This window comes from Salvelinus fontinalis, chromosome 18 (genome assembly GCF_029448725.1).
Source record: "Salvelinus fontinalis isolate EN_2023a chromosome 18, ASM2944872v1, whole genome shotgun sequence".
In the NCBI taxonomy this organism is placed as follows: domain Eukaryota; kingdom Metazoa; phylum Chordata; class Actinopteri; order Salmoniformes; family Salmonidae; genus Salvelinus; species Salvelinus fontinalis.
Window position 1 is genome coordinate 4,882,479 of NC_074682.1, and position 25,158 is coordinate 4,907,636.

The 25,158-nt window shown below is 41.3% G+C and overlaps 1 protein-coding gene and 1 pseudogene across 2 annotated transcripts; one reads left to right on the plus strand and one right to left on the minus strand.

The window, feature by feature from the left end:
- Positions 1-5,925, plus strand: LOC129814837 (DNA damage-inducible transcript 3 protein-like). Of its 2 annotated transcripts, XM_055867911.1 has the most exons (4): positions 2-485; positions 1,986-2,050; positions 2,610-2,828; positions 3,128-5,925. In XM_055867911.1, exons 3-4 carry the CDS (start codon positions 2,673-2,675, stop codon positions 3,884-3,886), a joined length of 915 nt encoding a protein of 304 aa, XP_055723886.1. In that variant the 5' UTR covers positions 2-485; positions 1,986-2,050; positions 2,610-2,672; the 3' UTR covers positions 3,887-5,925. The 2 variants fall into 2 exon arrangements, with proteins under 2 accessions (XP_055723887.1, XP_055723886.1); XM_055867912.1 differs by lacking the exon at positions 1,986-2,050 and having other exon boundaries at positions 1-485.
- Positions 5,833-25,158, minus strand: part of LOC129815854 (methionine--tRNA ligase, cytoplasmic-like) — a 23,146-nt pseudogene continuing 3,820 nt past the window's right edge.

The following is a 25,158-nucleotide window of genomic DNA, read 5'->3' on the forward strand; positions in this document are numbered from 1 at the left end:
TGGTTCTCCCGGTCTTATCACTGACTAGAAATTTGTTGCCAAGCATTGCATCATTCCTTTCATGTGACTCCCAAACGCCCCAAATTCGTCCTGGCCGTCTTATGACTGCATCACATCTTCAGGTCACATAAACTACGACGGAGACAACTAGCATTAGCATTTTAAGGCCCGCCTTTACCGTAGAAGATAATTACGCATTGGATGTCACCAAGCAAAATATTTTAGCGCGTAGATTATGATTGGACCATCTGGATGTCAGTAATTTCATCGTCAGCTAATGGTATGTTAGGTTGTGTAAAAAACAATATCTCCACAGTAAGTTCGGTTGGCTCACCTTATATAAACACCACCGGGAGTTTCCAAAAATCACATTCACTATACTAAGCCGAACAATGGTTAACATGAGCTATCACCAATCTCAACTAAAATATATACATACTCCGAACCCAAGACAGTCAAGAAAGCGAAATAATAAAAGAAAACGGGTAAGTGGATTTTATTTTATTGTCTACAGTTTTTAAGAGTTGTTGAATGTCTTCTACAAGAGTTCTAATTTTAATTTGGCAGCTGATCGTCTCTGGCTTTCCTTTAGAAATAAGAATGTGCATGTTTTGGCAACTTTCCCATGTCTGTTATAGGAGAGCAGTTGCTCTAGTTCAATTATAATTGACAGTTGTTATATTTTTATTCAGGGAGGCATTTATCTGCTTATTTGACTTTGACCGTTCTCTACCACGAGCTTTATCTCTCTACCAGAAGTTTGATATCAGTGACAGCTGAGCTGTCAAACGCGTACATAACGTTTTGAAAACTTTTGTTTCGGTTTTATTAACTTATGTAGACTACTGTTATCGAAGACAAAAGTATTTGTTTGATAAATGTATAGGATGTCATGTATCCAGATAGTATATAGGCTGTGTTATGTTAATAGCCAATTAAATAAAAAAAACACTTATCTGCATTGACAAAGAAGAATAAGCTCGCACGTCTTGCTATTTTGAGTTCATTGGTTTTCCTGTAGAATAGAATAGAACAGCTTTTGTGTTCCCATCCCAGTATTCTGTACCCATTGGAGGTGTCAGTTTTCACCCTTGCTTTTGTTTCACTCGTCCCGTACTTTGATTCCATGACGTAATGCCTTGGCTTGGCTGGATGGATGGAGAGCGAGCTGAGACCACATCCGAGGGAAAAAAAACATAGCCTACAGTTGCATAAATGTCACTTTTCTGAAATGTATTCGTCAAACAATACATTCAAGAATAAATAGATACTGATCATAAAAGTATTCGTCAAGAATTGGGCTGCATTTATTGATTGCGGCAGAGTTAAAGGTACTTTAAAACCAGTTACTCTGACCACAGTAACGACTTTCTTTGCTCGATGTCTGTTGTGGTCAGACAGCCATGTATTTCCTGTGTTGAGCAAGTCGTTTCAAAGTACCGTTAACTATTCAATATTAAGGATAAAACTGTATTTTTAGACCAAATATCTTCAACTCGGAAAATTGGATGTAATTATATTTTATTTTTCATGAGCTAGTGGAAATCGAACTCAAGCAAGGATGTTCTGATAGAAATATAATTCATTGTGGACCTTGACAGACAGAGGGCGCCCTAGAACACCTACGGAGTCTTTGTTTACATGAGGCAAATCAATGACCTGATTTTGTTGTGATTTTCCCTAAAAAAAATATAATCAGAACACGTGAAGCCAGTACAGTAGTTTGTCAAATCATTGTCTTCGTTTTCTTTATCGAAAATCATTTGTACAGGCCTATTCAATATTTTTATGAATGTATTGTCAGCAAGTTGTTTTATCAAGTTGACTGCATCAGCTTTAATGTGACTAGACATCTCTATGGCTGCTTTTATACAATATGTTCCTTTAAGCAAATTCTAACATCTCATCAACATCTCATCATCACTGTATTACGTATTTGTTACAATAATTGCCAATAATTATTGTCATGAATTCTTTCTTTCTAGACTTGTTGGGACAAATTATCGCCAACAACCAATTGCCAGACTTGATTATAAGAGACTTTCAAAAGGTGATTTGCATTTCCTCATAAATTCTTTAGATTTCTGTGTTTTTACTGAGTGTTGGATGTTTTGTCTATGGATGTCAAGTCAACCTCATCATGTTTATATTATATCAATGCATTTATTTTCTAGATTTGAACTTGATAATGTTTGAAATTTAGTCATCACTACATCTCATGTTTTTGGCTATAGAATCCTCTCATCAATTGATTCATGCAGTACAGCCATTTGTCCAAAGAGTGTCACTATTTTACAATTTCACGAAAAGTGGATTTTTTTCCCACTAAATACAGAAATTATAATACCGGTACTTTGTTCGATTGCATATTTTTCTTCAACAATTGATAATTAGAAACAACATGCTAACGGAGCCAGTTCTATTGCACAGCGCTCTCACATACAGCTTTCTTGGTAATATGTCGATCCCGATATCGAGCCTACTGTATAGAAACCCCATAACGGTTCATACTAAAGATGCTATATTAAATAATTATTTCATCATTCTAAAACCAAACCCTCCTGTCTCGACATTATTTTAAAACCGGCTCCTCCTTTCTCCACCACCAGTCCAGGTCCAGTGTGTACCAGCGTGTGGCTGTGAAAGACTATCTGTGCGACTGAGTGACAGAGATGACTACCGAGTGGCTTCACCTGCCCCCTCCGTACCCCCCTGGTGTGGGGCCGCTGTGTGGTGCAGAGTTGGAGGCGTGGTATGAGGACCTGCAGGATATACTGGGATCAGACACGGGTGGGGCAAAGCTGACTCGCGCCCCTCCCTGCTCAGAGGTCAGTTGGGATTATAATTAGTATTTTTTTTTTAATATTGATTGATTTATGAACAAAGTGATCGATGACTGATTGTGTTTTTTTTGTTTTGTTTTTTTATCGGTTGTTGGTTATCCAAACATTTTGTTTAATCTTTTCTTCGTCTTCTCTTCTTCATGATGCAACTCTTTCAAGAGCGCTGATGTAAGAAGGGTCTTTGACATAACCGCTCCTCTATTTCTTTCTTCTTTCTTTCGCTCTTCCTTCCCTCTCTCTTCTGTCATTTCTTCTTTCTCCTCTCTCTATATCTCTCTTCATAGAAAGAGACAGAGTTCCTGGATGTCCTGGAGAGCTGTTCCCTGACATGGCTGACGGACGGGGTGGGGGTGGGGGTTGGAGGGCAGGCGTGGGGCGGAGGAGAGGGTGTCCAGAGGGTCACAATTCCGGAGGAGCCTCCTACCCATCCGCCCCACTCCTCCACCGCCTTGTGTCTGAATCCAGCTGTGGAGAGGACGGAGAGGCCTGGGGACAGAGAGGGAGGGAGAGATGGAGAGGGAGGTTCGGGAGGAGGGGACCTGTTACCCCCAGAGTTCTTTGAGCTGCTGAGTGAGGGAGGGTTGGGCATGGTGGACGGTAGCTACCATCATCATCACTCCAACAACGTCCAACAGCCTGCGTCTCAGCCTGCGTCTCCCTCCACTAGCGAGGAGGATGAACACCCATGTGTCCCCGACTCACCCTCCTGCTCCTCCTCCGCCGCCTCTCCTTCCCCCTCTCTCAACTGCTCTCCTCCTTCCTCTCCTGTCTCCTCTCTTACTAGCAACGCTTTCTCATTGTCTCGGCTGGGCAAACGCAAGAGAGGCAACTCTCTGTCCTTCCCTTCCGCCAGTTCGCGCTCATCCTCCTCTTCCTCTTCTGCGAAGAAGAGCAGGAGAGAGAGGGAGCAGGAGAACGAGAGGAAGGTCCAGGAGCTGACGGATCAGAACGAGAGGTTAAAAGCGGAGATAGACAGACTGGGAGAGGAGGTACAGAGGACACGCAGAGCCCTGATAGAGAGACTAGTTAACACCAAAAAGTGAAGGAAGAAAAGCAAAGAGGAGAGAGGGATGAGAGGTAGCGGGATGACAGAAGTAACACAAGGCAGAACGTAAACATTTGGAATAGCAGGTTGGCGGTGAAGGGTGAACATTGGGGTGACCATGAAATGCATTTCTAGATGAGAGTTAGAAAGAAACCAAAAGACACGTACGTGTTTCGAGAAGAAAGTTAAATGATAATTTTCTTCAAAACTATGAGAGAGAGAGAAAGAAGTAAAGTTAGACAGAAAGATGAAAGAGCAAGTCAAAGGAAAACCATGAAGAGAAGGAACTGCAGCATTGCGGCAAACGTAGAGAGAGGGAGATAGACAGCATGTAAAGGAAATGGAGGAAACGGTTTAAATGGCAGGTGGATCATGCAATGCCTCTGAGACGTTACAGTGTACTGTATGTATGTAGGGCTGGATTTTAGGAAGCACATTTGAACTAGATGGGTTGCAATTAGCGCCCATCACAAGCATTGTACGATTGTGTAGCTCCTTCAGTCTACTGAAGTGCTCAGTTTGAAGTACTGTAGGGATTAGTTAAGAGTCAAATTAATTGATGGAGGGCATCGATTCCAAAATGAAGAATTTGATCGGAAGCATCTATGAAGGTCGTTAACAGTTAACGCCCATCGCAAGCATTGCATGGGACTTGTTCATTAGGAATCAAATGGAAAGAGAAGGTGGGTCTACCTGGACTCCTCCAATAAGAAACGCTGATAGAGGTTTTCTGTTGCAAAACGCTTAAACTTTTTTTTGCCGCGATGAGCTCGATCCTGATTATGGCGTTTTTCCACTTATCCAACCTAGTGAAGTGTTCAGTATGAAGTAGGGATGATGAGTTGGATTCAATTGAGTGATTTGAGGGCACCAGCGTAGTTTCCAAAATGAAGGAATTGGTTGGACGCATCCATCTATGGAAGTTGTTAACCAACTCCCATCAGAAGCATTCCATGGGTCGTGTTCATTAGGCACCAAACGGAAGACCAACTTGGGTTTGTTCATCAACAAACACTCAAATGACATTTTCCGTCGCATGCCATAATGAATGAGACTGATTGGGCGTGGTTTAGATCATTCAGCCTAGTGAAGGGATTTGTATGAACTAGGGATGAGTTTGATTATTGGATTAATTGATCAAGGGCGTTGGCAGTGACTCCAACATTATGGAATTGACTAATCACATAAAGGTGATATTTACATTTACATTACATTTAAGTCCTTTAGCAGACGCTCTTATCCAGAGCGACTTACGACTTACATTTACCGTTGCTAGGAGTTTTATTGACTAATCTGCCCTCGCAACCATCAATGAATTGATTCTGAAAAACATAGTTGGGCTCATCCTTAGTATGACGGTAGACTGTGGACCGGAAACGCAGAGAGTGCATTTCATTGTCACCCTATCCTTGATCTAGCCTGGTTATATCAGACTGAATGCTGTGCGTACCATTGTTCCCCAATCAAACAACAATGAAACATAGCTAAATCAGTTTGGATCCCAGGCTATCCCTTATCTGCCAACCTCGAAAATCTAAGATTAATCCTAAAGGCTGAACGGAGGCCAGCAGAGATAATATTTCTTGCATAGTTTATGTGGAGATATGGAGCTCAGGAAAGTTTGTCAGTACTCAGTGCAGTGTGAGTATGTGAGAATGATGATTGGTAGTTTTTCAATTTCTACTTTTGTATAACCCGCTGCAGCTTTAGTGTGTGTGGATAGTTCTACACCTAGGACCCATTTATTCTTCTTTCTACGCTGACCTTTTTCTATCAAATTGACTGAATTGAGGTAGTAATATTTACAATGTAGAGCTACCCTGATTCACCTATATATTTGATATAACCATGTATTATACCTAGTTATACTGTAATATATACACTTTACTGGTACCCATATTAATTTGTGATTTTATTATAAAAAAAATATGTATTGATTAGTGGTTGAATTAGAGGTATTTTATTTCTGTTACATGAAACATTATATTGTATCTACTTTATTATATGCTCACATTTTCTAATAAATCCTTAAAACAATTTCAGTGTCTTGAAATGCTTATTTGAACGTACTCCGGTCAGTTGACGAGAGAGAGAAAAGTGAGACGCGGATATATTAAGGTCCAAACGAATGCTTAGAAAACACGTTTTTTTCTGAATTCATTTTCCACAGTATTTGCAAAAAGTTACTTGTAGCAATGCTATTTATTTGATTGAATAAATGGGTAAGGGGGATATAAAAAATGTTTTTTATAATATAACAATATTATTATACTATTAAACATCTACCCAAACCTGACATTGATCACACACTGACCTGTTCTGATTTCTGCATAGTGACACTAGATTCTAGAACCTTAGCCTGGTGGAATCCGCACGATCGTTGCCTTTTTTAGTTCACTTCACGATGGATGTGGTGCAGTAAAACAGAACGGTGGATGCCAGCAGCTATCAGGCTGGTTTCTACCAGGCTACTAGAACCTTCTTGTCTTTCATCCAGTCATAGACTTGTCTTACAGAAGTTATTCTCATATTTCTTTCTTAGTGCATATCTTGATCCCATTCTCCATTAAGGTAATTATTGAACTCTTACTTCGCTCTACTCTTATTTTCCTGCTTCTGTCTGTCTTCCTTCTCTCACTTCTTGCCTTTCGTAGGGGCAGGTTCGGTGGTTCTTTCCCTCAGCCGGGGCTAACTGTTTCTTCAGTTCCAGTAGTTTGGTGATCTCTGCTCTGATCACAGCCTTCTCTGCCTTCTGGCCTTTTAGGGTCCTCACCTGCTCCCCCTGAATCAGATAGACCGGAGAAGAGGTTGTGTTAGACCTAGTCGTCATTGACAACTAGTGAATCATTACCTAACATCAAGGCTGTATCACAAATAACATCTATTCCCTCGAACATGGCACAGTACTGAGTAGAGAAGAGGTTATGCTAGACTCCGTTGTCATTGCCAACTAGCAGGCTAAATCATTAACTACCACCTTTTCCCCCTGACCCAGAACAGAGAAAAGCAGAGAAGAGGTTAGACACAGACATCATTATAGAGATACAATATAATACTATAAGGACTCGGTCGTCATTACCAGCTATTAAACCATTACATAACTGGGCACATAAACAGAGTAGAGAAGAGGATGGACACAGAGAGTCAGCATTATCAACTAGTAAATCATTGACTAGCAAGACACTTTCATCATAACCAGCTAGACTGTCGTGATTACAAAATAGTAAATGAACAACTAAAAAGGCCCTTTTACTTAGTCCGCACAAGGTGCCAAGCTCGCTGTGTGGTCAGGTGTAGAAGCGGGTGAAAGTTTGCTGGGTGTAGCTGTTTGATGTTCTTGGGCGTATCATGAGAAGCCAGGGTCATCAATACCAGCTAGACAGTAGTCATTGCCAAACTAGTACATTATTAACTCAAGCCAATCCATGGACACACTGACATGCTTTGAAATCCTATGGTTGCATTACCTTTCACATTACTAGATACTCAAGAGAGTTCTAATGTTAAGGTATCCAGATAAGATGAGACTTTACCATTTAAAAATGGCATCATAAAATTTCTGGGATTTATGTAATGGTGCATCTGTGACAAAATAAATGTGATGTTTTGATATTTTATCAGGAGGTTTAACATTGGGAGCATGTCCACATTTATATTCTGAAGATGTCTCGGATATCATACTAACAAGACATTTCTGGAAAAAATAATGTAGTATGTAACCGACTTAGGGGACAATTATTTCATCATTTAATTGTTTTCACCCCTAATTTGCTACACCCGTACCCCTCATCTTACCTGTTCTGCAACAGCGAGTGTTAGCGCCCTGGCTCTCTCAACGTCTACTCCGTTCCTTACAGCATGAGCAGTATTAGCTGGGGTTGGGGCGAGCAGGGGGTTCTTCGTGCCTTTCGTGGGGGCTAGTTCTAGGTTCTTCCCTCGGCCAGGGATAGCCGTTTCTTCCGTTCCAGTAGTTTGGTGACCTCCGCTCTGATCACAGCCTTCTCTGCCTTCTGGCTCTTCAACGTCCGCACCTTCTCCCCCTGGAGCAAAGACAGTAGAAGAGAAAGAGGTTTTGATTAACAGTCATCAGGGACAAAGAAATATCAAACATGTTTTGATATTTGACCGGGAGGTCACGCCAACATCGGGAACCATTCCAGACACATTGTGCTTCCGATATTCCTAACATATCCCAATATTAGGACGTCATACGAACATATAATTTTTTGAAGAAAATTATGTACCATGTAACTGTCTTAGATTGACTCTTTTTAAGCAATGAAACAATCTGTAGCTGTTACATCCAATTTTAAAACTATAATTCCATATCATGGATGGTCAGTCCTTGCATCCATAGCTCGATCTATGAATTTCAGAGTGGTTCAATTTCTCCAGCCTCATCCCTCAGCTTTTTACTGAAACAGTGGCGGGAACACTTTTTTATTGTTTCAACTGTTGATTGCTCCTTTAAGGTCATTGTGTCACCCATAATTCACTACACCCATCTCTCCACCATCCCACGGCCAGTGTTAGCTCCCTGGCTCTCTGTGTCGGCTCCGTTCACAGCAGCAGGGGCTGTAGCTGAGACTGGGGCGGGCTGGGCGTTGGCATTAGTCCGGGCGGTTGATTTGGGCTGGAATGTAAAGACAGGTTTCAGATTTTATAAGCAATTTTTCTCCAACAATCTCAGGATTACACTATTACATTTCACTCTCTGTAGTGACGCCTCTAGCACTGCGATGCAGAGCCTTAGACCGCTGCACCACTCGGGAGGCAGTGTTGCAGTTCTTGACACAAACCGGTGCACCTGGCATCTACTATCATACTCCGTTCAAAGGCACTTCCATTTTTCTGTCTTGCCCATTCACCCTCTGAATGGCACACAAACACAATCCACGTCTCTCAATTATCTCAAGGCTTAAAAATTCTTCTTTAACCTCTCTTTCTATCTCTCACGCTCTTCATGCTCTTCTCTCCCTCGGTTAATTGTTTGCAGGAACTATTTCAATTTAACAGGCACGAGTGAGTACACAATCGTTTAAATGTTTTTAGGGGTGTATCTACCGACGGCCTGTACAGGTCCGGAAAGATACATCCGTTGTTTTATTTTTGTTTTACTCTGCCTGCAAACACCCTGGATGATTCGGAATCCATTGAAGAGCTTGAACGAGTCATTGACGAGAGATACTTACGAGCTCAAACATTGTTAAGGACAACAAACCCAATCAACAAAACAAACCAAAGCCAAGTTGGCCAAGCGGTATCAACGGTGGCATCAAACCATCCTCAAGCAAGAGGGCGCCGTGTGGAGAGCGGGGAGAGGTTTACGGATAGGGATGTTGACTTGTTGAAATCCATCAATGAAAGGCTTGCCAAATTTCGATATACTAAGAGAGGACATCAATGCATTATGTGACAGTCTAGAATTCAGCCAATGTCAGATGTCAAACAACTTCATGTCAAACAACTTAAAGAAACCTTGCTTGATGTACAGTGTCTGATCAATGCGGGATAATCTAATATTTTCAGGGATACTGGAGAATGACAACAGCAGAGGCTGAGGACACTGTCCGAGACTTTATGTCAACTCAACCGAAACTGCCCACAGATGTTGTGCGTTTCTTCAGAGTCCATAGAATGGGTAAGGCTTCTGGGAATAGGCCACGGGCTATTATTGCATGTTTTGAACATTCTAAGCAAAAGGAAATGGCGAAGAGTAGGGGTAGGAACTCAGAAACACTGACTTTTGAATGAATGATCACTTCCCCACGGAGATTAATGAAAGGAGAAAAAAAACTGAATCGATGAGTCTCGTTGGTGATGGATAAACTTTACGTCAACGGGCAACTGTATCAGGACTCTAGAGTAACTCCCTGGCTATTTTAATTTAATGTTCAAATCTGAGTTTGTGTGTTGTAGTGTATCATGACAACTTCAAATATAATGAATACATGCTCTATTGATCTCCACTTGATAAGGAAAGGGTTGCATATAGCTGAGGTTAATGTACTGTAGCCTTCCTAACAAAATACACAAGGTTTTTAACTTGGTCAACATAAATAATATTCATATTTTAGCTTTGACCGAAACGCATTTGGATGCATCTGTAAATGATGGGCAAATTAACATTAATGGATATAGTCTACTGAGAAGAGATAGGAATAGAAATGGTGGGGGTGTAGCACTGTACATTCAGAATCACATACCTTTTAAGACGAGGGATGACCTTAATGTATGTCAAATAGAGGCACTATGGGCTCAAGTACATCTGCCTCACCAGGCACCCATATTGGTAGGATGTATGTATAGACCTCCTAGCTCTAAGGTGTCCTATCTGGATGACTTATGTACTGGGTTTGACCAGGCCACAGATAGTAACAGAGATGTATTTATCTTGGGTTATTTTAATATAAATTGGAAGTATCATAATAATTCAAATATAACTAAATGAATGAGATATGCCGAGAGCTGCGGTTTGGAACAAATGGTTAATGATACTAACTGTACTAGATCATCAACTAAGTTAGGTCACTGTTCGGACACGTGCATTGATCTGATCTTCTGCAATATACCATTGCAATGCTTAAAAGCCAGATCAATGCCAGTGGGCTGGACAGACCATAATATTGTGACCATAACCAGGGGTACGCGCAATGCCGTCGGGGGTACGCCAAATAAAAATGTGATTCACTTTTTTTTCCTTCACATTTTCAAACAGTCCATTTATATTTTCCAACTGGGCAAAACATTTGGGTGAGGTTTTTTTCTCGCCTGAGTAGCCTCGTTTCACTGCCAAAAATAACATTTAACTATCTAGCATTCAGTGAAATAACAACACAATGTCAAATACAGGAAGCCTAGTCAAATAATTAACATCCAATCACATTAACCGTTACTCTCTGGCGGGAATTCCACTCACGGTCCGTATGTAGCCAAACGTAGCTGCTGCTCATGTTGGTTTCTGCACTGATGGCACAAAAGCCATGACAGGGAGACATAGTGGAGTGGTAACGCACGTGCAAGCAGTTGCTCCCGACGCCACTTAGGTACACTGCAGCATCCACCGAGAGACTCTTGCTGCCAAGGGAATGCCTGACTGCTTGAAAGACATTTTGTACACTACAGTGAAAATGGTTATTAAAGCAAGGCCCCTGAACTCTCGTGTATTTTCTGCACTATGCAATGATATGGGCAGCGACCATGTAACACTTTTACAACATACAGAAGTGCGCTGGTTATCAAGAGGCAAAGTATTGACACGTTTTTTTGAATTGAGAGATGAGTTTAAAGTTTTCTTTACTGACCATAATTTTCACTTGTCTGACCGCTTGCATGATGACAAGTTTCTCACGACTGATGTTTATTCTCGCCTGAATGATCTGAATCTAGGATTACAAGGACTCTCCGCAACTATATTCAATGTGCGGGACAACATTGAGGCAATGATTAAGAAGTTGGAGCTCTTCTCTGTCTGCATTAACAAGGACAACACACAGGTCTTTCCATCATTGTATGATTTTTTTGTGTGCAAATGAACTCAAGCTTACGGACAATGTCAAATGTGATATAGCGAAGCACCTGAGTGAGTTGGGTGAGAAATTACGCAGGTACTTTCCCAAAACGGACAACACAAACAACTGAATTCGTTATCCCGTTCATGCCCTGCCTCCAGTCCACTTACCGATATCTGAACAAGAGAGCCTCATCAAAATTGCAACAAGCAGTTCTGTGAAAATTGATTTTAATCAGAAGCCACTGCCAGATTTCTGGATTGGGCTGCGCTCAGCGTATCCTGCCTTGGCAAATCGCGCTGTTAAGACACTGATGCCCTTTGTAACCACGTACCTATGTGAGAGTGGATTCTCAGCCCTCACCTGCATGAAAACTAAATACAGGCACAGACTGTGTGGAAAATTATTTAGGACTGAGACTCTCTCCAATACAACCAAACATTGCAGAGTTATGTGCATCCTTTCAAGCACACCCTTCTCATGAACCTGTGGTGAGTTATTCACAATTTTTCGATTAACAAATAAGACTTTATATGTAAGATGGTACAGGTACAGCAAGCTCTACAAGTAGATCTGAGAAATATCAGGGAGTGGGTTTGCCAGAACAAACTTGTTTTGAACACCAAGAACCACAAAGTTATGTTGGTATGTTCCACCAAGAAAAGGTCAACACAGCATGGGATACAATTAAGTATGGGGGGAGTGCAAATTGAGGAAGTGGCAGAAACCAAACTACTAGGGGTGCAGCTAGACAACTGCTTATCATGGTCGTCTCAAATAACTCATCTATGTATAAAAAATTAAAAATTAAAAAAGAAAACTGCATGAATGATCAGAAGGATAGCTAAAAATGTACAGGTAAAGATTCTTTAGCAAACAACCCAAGCGTTAATTGTGAGTCAGGTGAACTACTGTTCTGTGGTCTGGGGAAATGCATCATCAAGTGAAATTAGGCGGCTGCAGATCGCACAGAACAAAGCAGCAAGGATTGTTTTAAGGTGGAGATATGGTTCGTCTGTTGTAGTCATGCTCAATGCTCTTGGTTGGTCATCAATCAACAAGAGAATTTAATAAAAACATGCTTATTTTATTTCACAATGTACACCATTTAAAACAGCCAAACTCCATTCACAACAGTATTTAGTTGTTAAGAGACAAATATTCAGTAAATACTAGGAATAGATTGTCCACCATCTGTGTTATCCAGGCAGAAAAGAGAAATATGCAAAATAACATTTATATTTATAGCAATAAAGAAATGTAATAATTAATCTGAGCAAACCAGAAACATTTCATTATATAAATTCAAACAATACTTTAGAACCATTTAAATACGAAAAATTAGAAGGTTGTGCAGGACTATGGTAGATGAAGGAATCAATCTATATTTTCAGGCTGTTAAGAGTATTTATCTGGCCAATATGTCAGTGTATTATGTCTGTTTGTAACAGTGTGTTGTAGGTGAAAATGTGATTGTATTATAAATTGTATTTTAATGTTTAAGGACTCGATTAGTCCAAATGAGGACTAAATGAGATCCTAATAAAATGAAATCAAACATATCTCCTCCATATCTCCATATGCAACACCCTTCATCTACACTGATTGAAGTGGATTTAACAAGTGACACCAATAAGGGATCATAGCGTTCACCTGGATTCACCTGGTCCGTCTATGTCATGGAAAGAGCAGGTGTTCTTAATGGTTCGTGTACTCAGTGTACATTGTAATATAAAAAAAACTCACATTTCAAGCATGCACATTTAAAATGCCTGAATGGCTCCTAGACAAGAAGATGAAACTGCTAAGAGGAGCTAAATATCATTATCATATCAAATATAATCGAATATATGACAATGCGGTTTCCCTTTGCCCATGTCCAATAGTCAGAGCTCGCTCTCCCTTTCCTCACCATGCCAATGTGATGCCAGGCGGGCAGAGAGCAGACAAAGTTCCCGGATCCCTGCAGCATGGTGGCGGTGACGGGTGTTGAGCTGCTGACGGATGGTCTGGGCAAGAGCATGACAGACAGAAGGCACAGCACGTTCACAGACACACCTGTTACCGTGCCCGCTCGCTGCCTGGAGGAGGACGTGGAGGAGAGAAGGGCATCAGTAATCAGAGAAAGAGAGAGAGGGGAACACAAAGAGAGAGAGAACGAGAGAGAGAACAAGATAGAGTGAGAGACAAGCCGGAGAGAAGAGGAGAAAGAGAGACAGGGGAGAGAGAGAAATCAAGAGAGACGTGGGGACACAGAGACAGGAAAAAGAGAGAGACAGGAAAGAGACGAGAGAGACCGAGAGAGGGGGAGAAAAAGATAGTAGTGACACTGATGGTTTTACCACAACTCCCTAATTTATGATGAACTGTCCCAACCACAGCCCACAATATCAACAAGTTTCACTTTCCATTAAATTCAGCAGCTTGTAAAATCCTTTGTGTGTGTATGGAGGACATTATAGACAGGGCCTAGAAACAGAAAAATGCATATTTTGTCCTGTCAAGGATTCTCAGGTGGATTATGCTTGTCTATCCCCTGCCCTTGCAATTAAGCTTTTGGGCCACCCTGGATGTTGTCCCAAATCAAATATGACAGCCATAATGCCGTTGAATGACGGTTTAGGCACCTACACTGAGTGTACCAAACATTAGGAACACCTTCCTAAAATTGAGTTGCACCCCATTTTGCCCTCAGAACAGCCTCAATTCGCTGGGGCATGGAATCTACAAGGTGTCGAAAGCGTTCCACAGGGATGTTGGCCCATGTTGACTCCAATGCTTCCCACAGTTGTGTCAAGTTGGCTGGATGTCCTTTGGGCGGTGGACCATTCTTGATACACACGAGAAACTGTTGAGTGTGGAAAAACCCAGCACCTACTACCATACCTCGTTCAAAGGCACTTACATCTTTTGTCTTGCCCATTCACCCTCTGAATGGCACAAATACACAATCCACGTGTCAATTGTCTCCTCCCCTTCTACACTTATTGAAATGCATTTAACAAGTGACATCAATAAGGAATCATAGCTTTCACCTGGATTCACCTGGTCAGTCTATGTTATGGAAAGAGCAGGTACTTTGGTGTCAGTTTACTGTGAATCCAAAATGGCCACCATAATGAGCTTTAAGGCCAGGGACCAGTTGCAAGAAATATCTTAAGTACATTTACTCCTTAAAATCTACATAAAATTATTTGTGCAACCTAAAAAAAGGTTAAGTGAAAAAGTTAAGGATGCCCATGAGGTACCTTAAAAGGGATACTCAGAGATTCAAATTTTTCGACTTACCGAGAGACAGATGAACTCGTGGATACCAATTTTATGTCTCTGCGTACAGTATGAAGGAAGTTGATGGTAGTTTTGCGATCCATAGCATATGCTACTGTACCTGTAGACTACCCTTCACTGCGCTCACGCTAGTTAGCATTGGCTCGTGAAACTACCTCTAATTTCCCTCATACTCCACACAAAGACATACAAATGGTATCCACGAGTTCACACACACAGGCCAGCACCTTGCAAACGCAGCCAGTATATCTCTGGCTGCGTTTGACAGGCAGCCCAATTCTTTTGACCAATCACATCTGATCTTTTCACATCAGATATTTTTTCAGAGCTGATTTGATTGGTCAAAAGTGAAATAAGTGAACAAAAGATAGGAATTGGGCTGCCTGTCTAACTGCATCCTTAGATAGTTTAACATCTAGAACTGTGACAAAAGGGAAGGGATAGAAGAGGGGGGAACAAATCTGTGCGTAGTGGCAATTATTAAACTACCCTATCCATAGTGCTTTACTAACAGTAGTATTTCTCCTTTATAATAATCATCCTTCTAAGGACACCAATTAAATAAATGTTAATAGAATTCTAGAGACCGGGGGCTGTGTGTTTGTGCTGAGTGATTAGTACTTTTTGAGGTCAGTTTGTTTATTTAATTTTTTTTGTTTTTTTCCGCTTTCGATTCATTTTACTAGTCCTTCAAAGTAAACAAGGCATACTTTCAAGACTGCTTATGACTAACTACTACAACAATCATTCAGGTAGAGCTACGGTGCCTTCAGAAAGTACTCACATCCCAATTGACTTTTTCCACATTTTGTTATGCGTTACAGCCTGAATTTTACATTTTAAAATGTAGACATTTTGTCATTGGCCTACACACAATACCCGATAATGTCAAAGTTTTACAATAAAAAAATAAACCTGATACGTTTTGAGACAATAAGTATTCAACCGCATTGTTATGGCAAGCCTAAAAAACTCCAGGAGTAAAAATGTGCTTAACAAGTCACATAATAAGTTGCATGGACACACTGTGAGTGCAATAATAGTGTTTAACATGATTGTTGAATGACTACCTCATCTATGTACCCCACACATACAATTATCTGTAAGGTCTCTCAGTCGAGCAAAAATCACATTCCTATCCGAACAAAAATATTCTCTTCATCCTTGATATTTCCTACACAGCGTAAAGGATGTAAACCTGATATACAGTGTGAAAACTCTTCAAGTTACAATATTTTCATTATATCGCATTTATACCATTTTTACCATCACAAAATAGACATTAATTTCCCATATTCCATCTCTCATCATTCCCCACATTCGGATGTTGAAATATATTGTCCCAGTGTTCACTGTGGACGATAGAGTTTTTGGGCGGCAGAACCTTCTGTAACAAAGAGATTCCATTCACCAATACTAAAGACCAAAAGAAGTTGTCTGCTGCCTACAATTTACCATCGACGTGAGTTGTTATAAAAACCCCACACCAATCCCTCCTCTCCTCTGCGGGTGAGAGGGCTCTGTAGACGCTGATCCATTGTGCCCTGATCTTTGGATACTCACAGGAGAGTCATGACAAATGCCTGTACAGAATAAAAAATATTCCAAAACATGCATCCTGTTTGCAACAAGGCACTTAAGTAATACTGCAAAAAATGTGGCAAAGCAATTCACTTTTTGTACTGAATACAAAACGTTATGTTTGGGGCAAATCCAATACAACACATTACTGAGTTCTACTCTCCATATTTTCAAGCATAGTGGTGGATGCATCATGTTATGGGTATGCTTGAAATCATTAAGGACTGGGGAGTTTTTCAGGATAAAAAAATTTACGAAATGGAGCTAAGCATAGGCAAAATCCTAGAGAAAAACTTGGTTCAGTCTGCTTTCCACCAGACACTGGGAGATTATTTCACCTTTCAGAAGAATACAAACCTAAAACACAAGTACAAATCTACACTGGAGATGCTTACCAAGAAGACAGTGAATGTTCTTGAGTGTCAGAGTTAAAGTTTTGACTTAAATCTGCTTGAAAATCTATGGCAAGACCTGAACATGGTTGTCTAGCAATGATCAACAGCCAATTTGACAGAGCTTGAAGAACTTTGAAAAGAACAATGGGCAAATGTCGCACAATCCATGTGTGGAAAGTGCTTAGAGACTTACTCAGCCAGACTCACAGTTGTAATCGCCGCCAAATGTGATTCTAACATGGATTCAATGAGTGTTCTATGTTTCATTCATTTATTGCAAATATAGAATTTCTCTTCCACTGTCATTAAAATATTTTGTGTAGATAGTTGACAACAAATTAAATGGGTCTTCCAAATGGACAATGACCCCAAGCATACTTCCAAAGTTGTGGCAAAATGGCTTAAGGACAACAAAGTCAAGGTGTTGGAGTGGCCATCACAAAGCCCTGACCTCAATCCCATAGAAAATATGTGGGCAGAACTGAAAAAGTGGGTGCGAGCAAGGAGGCCTACAAACCTGACTCAGTTACACCAGCTCTGTCAGGAGGAATGGGCCAAAATTCACCTAACTTATTGTGGGAAGCTTGTGGAAGGCTACCCGAAACATTTGACCCAAGTTAAACAATTTAAAGGCAATGCTACCAAATACTAATTCAGTGTTTGTAAACTTTTGACCCACTGGGAATGTGATGAAAGAAATACTATTATTCTGTCATTTCACATTCCTAAAATAAAGTGAAGATCCTAACTGACCTAAGACAGGGAATTTTTACTAGGATTAAATGTCAAGAATTGTGAAAAACTGAGTTCAAATGTATTTGGCTAAGGTCTATGTAAACTTCCGAATTCAACTGTACATGCATGAGTCCCATGTTGAACTGCCCGACATATTCGTTACAATGTTCCTGTTGGGACCACTACAGTAGGACGAGTACACTAACCTGTAACAGTGACAGGAAATTATTATTATTATTCTGGGTTAAAATTTAAAAACAAAGATAGAAAGTATAAAGTATTTCGAATTACAGACCTATACATTTTCAAGTAACTGCACTTTTTCTGGCCGGCAAAAGTATTTAGACAAACAAATCGGTCAGCACAAAATCTGTGTCCCGCCGTTGAATTTCGAAATACCGATGTGGACCTCAAGCCAAAAAGTTTGCCCACACCTGTCATGAACCCCCAATGTTTTATTGGTCAGGGAGAAATCCAAACCAGTCTAATTGGAATGAACGGCAGAGATGCATTTCCTGCTTTTACTTACAGTATGTAGGAAAATATAAGGCATGTGATGTATCAGAATTTGTTTGTTTTTTGGAACACAGGAATACCCCCCTCCCTCCCCTCTACCGGTATTAGCTTCAATGATTAACAACAAAAAAAGAAACAGAATGACCTTCACATTCCATGCTAGAAAATAAATTATTCAACACAAAAACAAATAATAATAATACATTAATGAAGAAAGTAGTAATGAGGCAGCTAAGGTGACGTCTCTAGAAACTACTGAAAGTCCCCCCAGACATCAGTAAATTCAAAAGCTTTATTACTGTCACGTTCGTCATACGAAGGAGACCAAAACGCAGCGTGATGTGAATACATCTTCTTTAATGATAACGAAGAACAATAAACAAACTAATACAAAAATAATAAAACGACCGTGAAGCTACATATAACGAGTGCAGACATGCAACATCACATAAACAATCACCCACAAACCAAACTGGAAAATGGCAACCTAAATAGAGACAACGATAAATCAGAGACAACGATAAACAGCTGTCTCTGATTGGGAACCAATCCAGGCCACCATAGACCTACGTATGCCTAGACTACACACACAACCTAGACATACAAAAACCCTAGACCAGACAAAAACACACATACCACCCTTGTCACACCCTGACCTAACCAAAATAATAAAGAAAACAAAGATAACTAAGGTCAGGGAGTGACAATTACGTAAATTGTATGTTTTTTTTTCCAGATGGATTATAGGAAGTTCTATTAGCCACATCTGGTCACTCTTCCATATAATAGCTGTGCATTTATTGGCTGTAATGACCGCCAATTTAATGAATCTGGTTTTGCTACAAATATTAACTGGTAGAACAGAATAATCTCCAAGAAGAATAAGGGAAGGATCTAGTGGTACCGTCATATTAGTGACCTGTGATAAGATTTGAATAATGTCTTACCAATAATTGCTTAGTTCAGGGCAGGACAAAAACATATGCATAAGTGTGCCCACTCCTGTTTTACACCTTTACACATTTTTTATTGATATTATACAGTCTCTCTGGTGTAAAATAGACCCTATGTAAAATAATTGACTTGCATCAACTTGTGCCTTGTGTTAAATGAAAGATGCTGAGCATCTAAAAAGAGCTTTCCCCATTTCTCATCCTCAACAACGAGAACAAGGTCATCATGCCACTTCATGCAAGCTTTCAGAGGTTCATCGTTCCCCAACAGAGCTTGAAGCCTAGAGTACATGTAAGAAATGAAACCTTTTTCCCCTTTCCTTTCCAGCCACAGTGTATCAGTTATAGGTGTCACGTTCTGACCTTAGTTCCTCTGTTATGTCTTTATTTTAGTTTGGTCAGGGCGTGAGTTGGGGTGGGCATTCTATGTTGTTTTTTCTATGTTTTGTTCTATTGTTCTATTTCTATGTGTTTGGCCTAGTATGGTTCTCAATCAGAGGCCAGGTGTCAGTCGTTGTCTCTGATTGGGAGCCATATTTAGGTAGCCTGTTTTTCATTGTGTTGGGTGGGTGATTATTTTCTGTTTGCTGTTTCACCGTACAGGACTGTTCGTTTTGTTGTTTTATCGTTTTTCTTCAGTGTTCAGTTTCTTATTAAAACATTATGGACACTTACCACGCTGCGCATTGGTCCTCCTCTTCTTCCACCCATGACGAGCGTTACAATAGGTTTACTCATGGGCTGAATCCTACCTCCCTGCTGAGTGGCAATATAATGCCTAACCTGTAGGTACTTAGAGAAATGAGTTTGAGGTAACTGAACATGAGATGCCAGTTGTTGAAAGGATAGTAGTTCACCTTCTCTGTACAGGTTACCAAATGTTTTAATTTCATTGTTGAACCAAGAAAATGTAACACCATCTCTCAGGGCTTTGGGTAAGATGGGGTTATTATAGAAAGGCGTTTGTTCAGATATAGATCTAAGCACTTCTGTTTGTTTACAGACTCCAATCCATATATTTTAATTGTTTTAATGAAAGGGTTGTTAATGAGACCTAGCAAAGCTTTACGTGGGCTAATATAAGGTATAGATGCCAATGTAGCAGGGGTCAGACACTCCTCTATCTGTCTCCAAGATGGTGAACTTGTTTTGGTATTTTTCCATACCCACACAGCCTTTAACTGAGATGCCCAGTAATACAACTGGATGTCAGGTAGAGTGAGTCCTCCTTCTGAGAATGGTTTGCATAAAGTTGTGAGTTTCACTCTGGGGGGTTTCCCTTTCCACAGAAATGAAGAAACCTTCCTATTAAGTTGTTTGAAAAAAAACTTTGGGAATAGGGAAGGGAAAGGTTTGAAAAAGGTACAAGAATTGTGGTAATATATTCATCTTTACACAATTGACCCGCCCAATAAGAGAAATGGGTAAATCCCTCCATCTATCCAATTCTTCCCCAACCTTTTTGAGAAGTGGAGTATAGTTCTGTTGACGCGTCTTAATAATTTCAGAAGGAATTTGCAATCCTAGATATGTCATTTTCTGTGGTTTCCAAGAAAACGGCTGGTCTAAGATTGGGTTCTGCATAGCTGCCCTGTTAAAAGGCATAATTATACTCTTCGATAGGTTTATTTTATATCCTGAAAACGTTCCATATTCTTTCAGGATGTCAACTAATGTTTGGAGTGAAATTTCAGGTTTAGTGAGGTAAAGCAATATGTCATCGGCATATAGTGAACCCAGATGTTCACGCCCACCTATACGAACACCATGGATGGATGGATGAGATCTAAAAGCTTCTGCCAGTGGCTCTATAGCCAAAGAAAAAAGGAGCGGACTAGCGGGACAACCCTGTCTTGTGCCACGTGATAGGGAGAACTGTGAGGAAATGTTTCCATTAGTCAGGATCTGAGCTACTGGACATTTGTACAGTAATCTAATCAGACCAACATACTTAGGTCCAATATTCATCCTCTGTAAAACTTCAAACAGGTAGTTCCATTCTATGCGGTAAAAAGCTTTTTCCGCATCTAATGAAGCCGCCACTACAGGTTCTTGGTCATTCTCTACATAATGCATAATATTAAATAATCTTCTGATATTATCAGGAGATGAGCGGTGTCTTACAAAGCCTGTTTGGTCCATATCAACCAAGTCCGGAAGAACCTTGTCCAGTCTAAGAGCTATGACTTTCGCAATAATCTTGGGGCGGCAGGGTAGCCTAGTGGTTACCCACTAGTAACCGGAAGGTAGCAAGTTCAAATCCCCAAGCTGACAAGGTACAGATCTGTCGTTCTGCCCCTGAACAAGGCAGTTAACCCATTGTTCCTAGGCTGTCATTGAAAATAAGAATTTGTTCTTAACTGACTTGCCTAGTTAAATAAAGGTAAAATATTAAGTGTTCAATAGAGATATTGGTCTATACAACCCTCAAAGCAGAGGATCTTTCCCAGATTTTAACAAAACTGTGATCAGTGCCTGTTCAAGTGTGTCTGGGAGCTTTTATGTCTCTATGGCATAATTAAACATACTTAAACAAAGAGGCTCAATTAGTTTGGGTAAAAAGGATCGATAGAATTCAATAGGGAATCCATCTAACCCTGGTGATTTTCCACCAGCAGTGTTGAAAATGGATTCCATAATTTCCTCTGATGTAATTGTCACGACTCCCGCCGAAGTTGGCTCCCCTGCAGTCAACCGTGACAGTAATCTCTTTCTCCAAGTGCTCTCTATCCTCATCAGTTAAAGTCTGTAAATTGAGTTTGTTCAAAAACTCATGCATTGTGGCAGGGGCATCCCCTTCAGACTTGTACAATGTTTCATAAAACTCCCTGAAGACTAGATTAATTTCCTCAGGACTGTGAACAACTGTGTTATTGGGCAGCTTAATATAGCTAATAACTCTGCTAGCGTCCTCTCGTCTTATCTGCCAAGCAAGCAACTTTCCTGCTTTATCTCCATGTTCGTAGTAGTTTTGTTTTGTTCTCCTAAGAGCATTTTCCGCTTTATGGGTCGTCAGCGTGTTATATTCCAATCGCTTTGAGTCAAATTTTTGTAGAGTTGAGTCGTAAAATGTTACACTATGTTCATTTTCCAGATCTCCAATTTCATTCTCCAACTAATCTACTTGAGCCTTATACATCTTACGAGCACCTGAACTAAAGGATATGATTTGCCCCCTCAGATATGCAAGGAGAGCTTCCCATAAAATTAGGGGGGAGGTAGAGTTGTTATTGGTGGTAAAAAAATATGTCTATGAGTGTTCAGAAATGTTACAAATGTGGGATTATTTAGTAAGTATGTGCCAATCCTCCATCTTCCTGAGGGTGGCTGTGCTCGACTGACTGGTACTGAAGCCAGCAGGGCAGAATGATCTGATATACATCTTGGTAAGTACTTACACCCAGTAGTTAAACTTCCCTTGCCTGCAGGAATAAGAAATAAGTCAATTCTAGAGTAACTGTCATGGACAGGGGAGTAAAATGAGTATTCTTTAACCTTTTGGTTGTGAAATCTCCATAAGTCTACAAGTCCAAAATGTTTCATTTCTGCTTTTAACATTTTAGCTGCCTGTGTGAGGTTGATACTATTAGAAGAAGATCGATCACTGGAAGGGTCCAGTACCAAGTTAAAATCCCCTGCCATTATTATCTCTGATGATGGGCACGTTAACTTCAAAAAGATGTCTTGGTAAAATGTAGGATCATCATGGTTAGGCCCATACACATTCACAATGGTAATGGGCTCATTGCTTATGAAACCTTGAATGATCACAAACCTAACCCCTTTGAATTTAATATGAGATTGTATCTGAAAGGGGCAATGCTTATTAATGAGTATGGCCACCCCTCTTGCCCGAGAGGTGAAAGATGAATAGTACACTTGACCCACCCACTCTCTTTTCAGTTTATCATGCTCAGAGTCAGTCAGGTGTGTCTCCTGAAGAAGAGCTATATCAACGTTATGCTGCGCTTGACTGCGCTTGACTGGGCATTTAGTACCCTGGCCCACCATGGTTCCTGATGTCTCTGCATTCGTTGCCGACTGTACTGTGTGTGCGCAGAACAAGACTCCGCGGCAAGCTCAGGCTGGCCTCCTGCAACCACTTCCTGTCCCTCACCGCCCATGGTACCATATATCCTTGGACTTCGTCACGGGCCTCCCGCCGTCTGATTGCAACACCACCATCTCTACGGTTGTGGACCGGTTTTCCAAAGCCGCCCATTTTATTCCCCTTCCTAAGTTGCCCTTAGCTAAGGAGACGGCCCAGCTCATGGTACAGCACGTCTTCCGGATCCATGGACTGCCAGTCGACATGGTCGGCGATCGTGGTCACCAGTTCTCGTCCCGGGTTCTGGAAGGCGTTCTGCACCCTTATTGGGTCGTCAGGCCAGCCTGTCCTCTGGTTTTCATCCCCAGTCCAACGGCCAGTCGGAGCGAGCCAATCAGGCCCTGGAGACGACTCTTCGCTGCCTCGTCTCCACTAATCCCACCACCACCCAGCAACTCGTGTGGGTGGAATATGCTCCCTTCCCTGTTCTGCTACGGGCCTCTCGCCTTTTGGGTGTTCCCTAGGTTATCAGCCCCCGCTCTTCCTGGAGCAAGAGGCAGAGGTCAGCACACCTTCTGCCCAGATGTTCGTCCGTCGTGGTCACCGTACTTGGAAGAGAGCCCGGGCCGCTCTTCTCAAGACCACCTCTAGGTACCGACGACAGGCGGATCACCACTGGACCCCTGCTCCCGTCTTGGTCAGAGGGTATGGCTGTCCACCTGGGATCTGACCCTCCGGGTGGAGTCCTGCAAACTTTCCCTCCGTTTATGGGTCCTTTCCCCATCTCTAAGTCCTTAGCCCCTCTGCTGTGCGTCTTCTGTTGCCCCGTACCCTCTGTATACATCCCACTTTTCATGTGTCCAGAATTAAACCTGTCTCACAGCCCTTTATCTCCTGGACCCAGCTCTCATCGCTGAGTTCTATCGCCGGCACCCCGGTCAACCAGGTCTTTGTGCTTGTCTCCACCCCCCTCCAGGTGTCGCCCATCTTCCCCATTATCCCCGGGGCATTTATACCTGTGTTGTTTGTTTGTCTGTTGCCAGTTCGTCTTTTCAGGTCTTACCAGCGTGCTTTCCCGTCTTCCTTTTTCTCAAGTTCGGTTTCCTAGTTTTCCCGGTTCTGACTATTCTGCCTGCCCTGACCCCGAGCCTGCCTGCCATCCTGTACCTGCCTGATTCTGACCTAATTACACACCTCTGCCTACCCTGATTCCGAGCCTGCCTGCAGTCCAGTACCTGCCTGACTCTGACCTGATCACGAACCCCTGTCTGTGCTCAACCTTTCCTTTGCCTGCCCTGTGTTTACAATAAATCATCAGAGAACTGTACTATACGCCTCCTGTGTCTGCATCTGGGTCATATCCTGAGTTGTGATCATGAGGTTATTTTACCCATTGGTCAAAAGATGCATTTTTGATTGGACACACTACAAAATGCTACTCATATTACAGAGAAAGTGGTAAAGCTTCATACACATGTGTAGGAGGCTTAAAGGTTCCAACATCAATGAATTATTTCTCAATTATGCTTTAAGATACAAATGTCAAATATACTGTATGTCAACAACCCTTCCTCCAAAGGACCCTTCTTTGAATATAATTTCTAGATAGCCATTTAGTTTTTTCTGAATGTTGTGAGAGGAATTATACCTGTAGCCTATCGGCATTAGGCCTATGGGCTTATCCAAGTGCTGCAAGAGGAGTGGAGCAGATCTGATGGGCAGATATATAACACAACTCTGAAAATGGTCTTCTATCATACATTTACAGTTTCTATTGCTGCCATGGCGCCTAGTGGCAGCCTAGGCCCGAGAGCTCATGTAAACTTTATTTTTCAATAGCTAAATGGGATCATTCAAGGTATGGCATGAGTGTGACAATCTTTTGAAGAGGACATTTTAGGCCAGTGTTGCCCAACCCTTTTTCCTGTTGAACTACCACTCTGTTGGTTCTTCTTTAATGTTGTACATCTTTTTGTTTTTCATGTATTTCAGGGGTTGGACCAGCGGACGACAATGACAAAGCTGACCTCGCAGTTTGATGATTGGGGGCAGTCTACCCCTGCCTTAGCCAGCTGGCAGCAATCGCACTGACTTTGCCAGTGTCTTACGTTAATTGTGAGAGGGACTTCTCTGCAATGAAACGAGTAAGAACGTTTAAATGTGAAAGTAGATCCTCTTTGTCCCTCTCCCTTCTCTTAATATTATCTCTGTTATTGCAGGTCAAAACAGACTTGAGGAGCAGA

Coding starts and splice junctions, on each gene's coding strand:
- LOC129814837 (XM_055867912.1), top strand. CDS start 2,673: ATGACTACCGAGTGGCTTCACCTGCCCCCTCCGTACCCCCCTGGTGTG. Junction 2,829..3,127: donor GCGCCCCTCCCTGCTCAGAG/GTCAGTTGGGAT, acceptor CTCTCTTCATAG/AAAGAGACAGAGTTCCTGGA.